General features: G+C 51.3%; 1 protein-coding gene across 1 annotated transcript; it reads right to left on the minus strand.

Annotated features, from left to right (window-relative positions):
- Positions 1-1,564: 1,564 nt before the first annotated feature.
- On the minus strand, positions 1,565-3,972 carry Rhob (ras homolog family member B). Its single transcript, XM_090337389.1, has one exon. It carries the CDS (start codon positions 3,578-3,580, stop codon positions 2,990-2,992), a length of 591 nt encoding a protein of 196 aa, XP_090193515.1. The 5' UTR covers positions 3,581-3,972; the 3' UTR covers positions 1,565-2,989.
- Between the last annotated feature and the right edge of the window lie 2,318 nt (positions 3,973-6,290).

Raw genomic sequence — 6,290 nt, forward strand, 5'->3', positions numbered from 1 at the left:
AGAAAGAAAGAAAGAAAGAAAGAAAGAAAGAAAGAAAGAAAGGAAGAAAGGCAGCAATAGGTAGTAGGCAGATGAGCTAGCAGAAAACCCAGAGAAGGACCTCTCAGCTGGTTGGGTCTCCAAGCTTATGGCTAGTGACAGAGCTGAGTTCTAGGCATTCTGCCCAAGCCTGATCATTCCCCCTACACACACACACACACACACACACACACACACACACACACACACACTGCTAAATCCCACACTGCCTGGTACAGAGGGATTCACTAGCTCTGAAACCTCCAAATAAACATTCTGTTCTCAATGGGGTTTTGCCTTTAAAATAAATATGAAAGTAGGCTGTGGGATGGAGGTGAGTGAAGCTGAGGGGCCAAGGAGGGAGCCATGGCAGCTCAAAGCAGCAGCTAGACTGGAGAGGCCTTGCTTGCTTTCTCTCCTGGTGGAGCCCAAACAGTCCCACTCTGTTGCTAATGTGGGCAGCCCTGCCCAGCTCCAGCCTTGTTGCTGCATGTTTAAGTGGGTAAGAGGTCACCTCTGACCAGGTTTGCTATACTCACAAAAGCTCTTCAGAGTCTGGGGGAAGACCGGGAAATAGAAGCTGAGCTTTGAAGCAAACAACTTCAAAGGAGACCTCTCCTCTCTTCCTGGGTCTTGGTTAGGAAAAGAGGGAGGTGGAGAGGGTGGCAACTAACTGCTAGAAATCCAGAATGTGCTGATTAGAGGCTCAAAACCACACTTCTTAGGTAACTGGGAGAGGTTGGCAGGCCCTTCTGTGGAAGCTTCTGAGAGCTTCTAAGAGCTCCCGCCTGCAGCTGGATTTTAATATGGTCTCCAGGTACCAATCAGTGTAAGTGCCACTGAGAAGGCAAGGTCTGAAATTAGAGCTTACCAGGACTGAATTCCAAAATGAGGCTGCTTCAACTTCACATAACACTGCTCAAACATCTAGTGTCTAGAAGGTGGCCTGTAGGATGAAGTATTAATTCCTTCCACGGGTGAAAGTGTAACAAAACTATCAGATCCTTACTTGAAGGCTTTCTCCCCCACCTCTACTCAGAAGCTTTAGCCCCGCCACCCCTGAAGATAACCTACAATCTCACCCAGCATTGGCTAATCCCCAAACTGGAAGGAAATCCAAAAGCCTGGCCCACAAAAGTGATTGTTATTCTAAATTTAAGATGACCAATGACAAAATCTTAATAGACACAGTTGAAGGCATGCAGAAGAAAATAAAAACCTTTGAACTTACCTAATCAGACTAAATACATACATAATTATGCCAAAGATGAGGTGTGTGTGTGTGTGTGTGTGTGTGTGTGTGTGTGTTTCTCTGAGAGTTTAAGGAGTCCACTTATCTTCCTCTGGGAATGTGAAAAGAACAACTTAGTCTTCCTGGGTCCTCTAAGCCTCACACCCCAAAGGAATGTCACCCTCATTTCTTATCCTCACTACAGAGGAAATAAGAGCTTCTTACTGTTAAGAAAAAAAAAACAACTCAGGATTATTCCCTCGTATCAAATTCATAAAAGGCTATTTTTACACACTATTAAACCACAGGAGCCACTTATAAATGTCATCATCATATTTTTTAATATTTTACATAAAAAACTGTATACACAGCTTATAGAACTTTTATGTAAACATCATAAGCTCACCACTTTGTCATTTGTCAGTTTTTATTTAAAAAATAAAAAACAAGACAACAATTTTAGTAGAAGTACCACTGGGCTGGGAAGGGAAGGGTAAAAGGTAATGGGGGGGGGAGTCTATTCTCTGTACAGAAATGCACAGAACATTTCACATAGCTGTAGACACTGCCTTGTGAAAAAAAAATTTAAATAGGCCCCAATATGTGTTGTTTTCCTTTATCAAAATACTATGCATAATCTGCACAGATAAAATCACAAAACAGTGTTGCCACTTTTTTTTCAAGAAACCAAAGCAAAAAAATTTTTCCCCCTCTCCTAATTTTAAGTCATCATTTAAAAAAAAATGTCCAATGAGGTTAGGGCATACAAGTGTAGTCTGAATGCAAATGACAAGTGCATGAAGTCTCAAACAATGAAACAATTGTGCAAAGAATTCTTTCAACAACACAAAAAAAAAGTTTTAGCCTTAAATAAATCAAAGAACATCAGTTTCTCGGACTGAACAATGTTTCACTTTATAGGACAGGCACAAAGTTCGCTTAGGGCAAAAACAACCTCCACAGCACACTCCCCCTCTTCCAGGGGTTCGCTGGGGGCTGGCCCTCAGAAGGCGCAGTGTCTGGAGGCTGCTTCCTCTCAGCCCCAAGTCAGTTGCAAATATCCCCAGTGGTCAGAAAGATGGTCAAGTCCAATCCATGCTTGAGATGGGCGTCAATCCAGGCGGGGCTGGGGCCGTTGGAAGGCCCTCATCGCTTGGCTCCTGACCCATCATTAAATAACACCATCTTACCTCCGAAAATAAAATTATATCTATATTTATGTAACACCCCACCCCCGTCCTCCCCAGCCCTCCCCTCCCGCAGTTCTCAGGGTCTATGTTACAGACAAGGGACAGCTCGCACTCGCTGGTTATGGGTGGACATCTGATGGGGTGCGGCCACACTCTGGAGCCCAACGTGCCCCTGGGAACCAGAGGCTGGGGTGGGGTGAAAATGGGGCGGGGGGGGGGGCGTCCACATACACACAGTCACACGTTCTGAGGCCTGGCTCTTCAGAAAAGGATGCTCAGGGACCCCTCGGCGCTCGGGGGTGGGGTGGAGGGCCGGCCAGGCCCGTGCGACACTGCTAGTCGCATGCAGACACTGGAGGTGGGGGGGCGCCCGAAGCCTAGGCCAGTTCCTGGCGCGACAAACCCCGAGCGGCCAGCCAACGCCAGGCAGTCCGTGGAGGGTCTGTGTGGGGGGAAGGAGGCCTCGGATCTCCCCTTCTCCCGGCTCGCGGGGGGCGGGCCAGGGAGTGGGGGGGGCGCGCTGGCAGGGCAGGAGGGGCAGGCGAGACCCTCATAGCACCTTGCAGCAGTTGATGCAGCCGTTCTGGGAGCCGTAGCGCTTCTGCAGCGCGGCCCGCGTGGCCGTCTCGAAGACCTCGCGCACGCCCTCCTTGGTTTTGGCCGAGCACTCGAGGTAGTCGTAGGCTTGGATGCGCACGGCCATGGCGCGGCCGTCGTCCGTGCGCACGGGCTCCTGCTTCATGCGGGCCAGCTCGGTGCGGACGTGCTCGTCGCTGCGCAGGTCTTTCTTGTTGGCCACCAGGATGATGGGCACGTTGGGACAGAAGTGCTTCACCTCGGGCACCCACTTCTCGGGGATGTTCTCCAGCGAGTCCGGGCTGTCCACCGAGAAGCACATGAGGATGACGTCGGTGTCCGGGTAGGAGAGCGGCCGCAGACGATCGTAGTCCTCCTGGCCAGCCGTGTCCCACAGCGCCAGCTCCACCTGCTTGCCGTCCACCTCGATGTCGGCCACGTAGTTCTCGAAGACCGTGGGCACGTACACTTCGGGGAACTCGTCCTTACTGAACACGATCAGCAGGCACGTCTTGCCACACGCGCCATCGCCCACCACCACCAGCTTCTTGCGGATGGCCGCCATGAACGGGCCGGGCCCGGGCAGCAGGAGGGGGCCCGCAGACGCCTCGCCGCCGTCCCGATCGCCGCTCACCGCTCACCTCGGGCTGCGCGCCGGGGACGGGGGCCGCTAGCTGCTCCCGGACTCCGCGGCGACGCGTCCTCTCCGTGCGCTCTGGCTGCCGCGGCGGGGGCGGTGGGGGCGCGGGGGCATAGGGGGCGCCGAGCGTCTCGCCGCGCCGCTCCCGGGGCGGTGGCTGCTTTCCGGATCCCGGCCCTGGGGGGTCGGTGGCTTTGTGCGCAACAGAGGCTACAGCTGCGGACTCGGCCTCTCTCTCTCTCTCTCTCTCTTCCTCCCTCCCTCCCTCGCGGGTCCCTGAGACCTCGCCTACGAGAGCGCTGACGTCTACGGCCGGACTGCGGTGGCAGATGCGGGCTGCGGCCCTAGCGCCCGCTATTTAAAGAGTCCGGCCACTTTCTTAATATAGCCGTCCAATGGGAAGCGAGCCGGCTGAGCTCATCGCTGCGGATCTCGGCTCTGATTGGCCGTCTGCTACAACCAAAGACGGGGCGGGGCAAGCTTGATTGACGGCCCAGGCCGCGGGGCTGGGAGAGGCGGCTCCTGCGGAGTCTGCGCGGCCGGGGGTCCTCGCCGGGCTCTGTCTCCGCCCGGTCCCGGCCTGCGCTGTGGTTTCCGAGAGGGGGGCTCGGGAGCTGGTTGCCTGGATTCCGCCAGGCCTAGGCTTGCAGTGCCCAAGCAGGAAGCGCTCTGTGTGGCGTTGGCGAGTCCCTCCTTTTCGGAATTGCCGGGTTTCCCAGCGAACTCCCGAGGGGCGTGGGGGAAGGAGGTGGTCAGGCCTGCGGGGAGGGCCGTCTGCGTGGACAGCCGTACAGATACACACAGGTGTCTTCCCGCCAGGAGGTTTTTCTCTTATTTATTTATGTGGTTTTTTTTTTTTTTTTCCTTTTAGGAGGCCACCTGCGATCTGGGCCCCACCACCACCACCACTGCTGTTCTGGCCCTGGAATATGGGTGGAGCCTCCAAACCCTATAGCCACCCCCTGCCTAACTTGTCCCTGCTTCTCTGGATGAAGTTGAGGGGAAGGAACCCTGAAAACCCGAGGGAGAAGCTTGTGGGCTTTGAGGAAGTTTCTGGTCCAGAGAGGCAGCCTCCACCGGGCTTCACATGATTAATTCTGATCCCGATCAAGCCAGAGAATCGTTTGACATGAAGAGTATCAGAAGAGCCTGTCACCCCAAACCTTGTGGAACATATAAAATGGCTTAAAGCCAGGAAAGTAAGGTGGACTTGGAGGGGGCTTGCAGTCGGGGACACAGTTATTGTGTGGCGAGTGCTAGATGTAAAGGCTCAGGATACACACCAGGACTTAGTTCATCCATTGCACACTACCCTCGACCTGTCCTACAGATGTTGCCCAACTCCCCGCGTAGAGCCACCCAGGTCAGTCCTTTGCAATGATCTGAAGAAGAGATGGGGAGTCCGTAGGGAACCTCAGAAAGAGCAGGAAAGTAGACCCACACCCTCTAAGAGTAGAGAATAGCTCAGTCTGTGTACCAGCACTTGAAAAGACTCAGTTGGAACTCCCACTGGGACATCATGGAGGAGGGTGGAGAACAAGTTAAGCAGGGGCCTGCAGCCAGGGTTGTGGAAAGGGAATTCTTCTCTGCTTTCCCGGGAAGACCTAGGTGTTAAGTTGAGGTTATCTCTTATTTCTATCTCACTCTTAAACTATCCCTTGTGGAGGGGCCAGGAGATTGCCCCATCTCAACACCTTGAAGACTTACCACCGTGGCTGGGGCCCTTTGCAAGGTATCAATGCATGGCAGGTATGGTGGTAGGTACCTGTAGTGTCAGCTACTGAGGAGACTGAAGCAGGAGGATTGCAAGAGCCCAGGAATTAGAACCTTCTCTCAAAAAGTAAATGACTGTGGAAAGTTAACTCACCATGCTCAGAATCTCATTCAGATCTTACATGGGATTCCCACCTCAGCTCTAGATTTGGCTTTAACAACCGTGTGACAGAATCCATGGCAGAGCACAGGTGATTCTCCAGCTAATTCATGTGTAGAAATCTAGGTCTCTGGTATGGCTTTACAGACATAATCAGGTCAAAGAGGATCTTAGCATCTCAACCCTAGGAGCCTATCCTACAGGGGACATCATACTCAAAGCCCAGGAGTGCTAGCTCCACTCTAAGGCCTGACTTTTTCTTTTTATTCTATTTTTGTTTTGTTTTGTTTTGTTTTTACCCCAAGGAACTGAACCAGCAACTAGTTTTGTCAGTCATTGGTTTAGCAGTTCAATCTGGATTTTTTTTTCCCTTGTTAGAAAAATCTTATCTACACATATTTTTCTTCTTTTAGTCAAAACTTTTTATGGATTTATTGTTAACCCTGCTTTCCTTGGTCTTAATATAGCTTGGGAATCTTGGCTATGGCTCTAAGTTCCAAATATTAAGAAAATACAAAACAAAGCTTTGAACTATATTTTCTTATTTTTTTAAAGTACAAAGAAACAGGAAGAGAGGTTAAATGCATGCATTTCCTGATCTCCAGACATGCCATATGAGGTATTCCAAGCTTGAATCTCCACATCGAAATAATTGCTAAAAATATGAGGTAGGCAAGCATGCCAAAATAAACAAACAGAAAAAAAATCAATGTTCTATAACAGCTTCTTTGTATGGGATTCTTTATTTTTTATCTTTGACCA

This window comes from Megascapheus bottae, chromosome 7 (assembly GCF_031878675.1).
Source record: "Megascapheus bottae isolate mThoBot1 chromosome 7, mThoBot2.hap1, whole genome shotgun sequence".
In the NCBI taxonomy this organism is placed as follows: domain Eukaryota; kingdom Metazoa; phylum Chordata; class Mammalia; order Rodentia; family Geomyidae; genus Megascapheus; species Megascapheus bottae.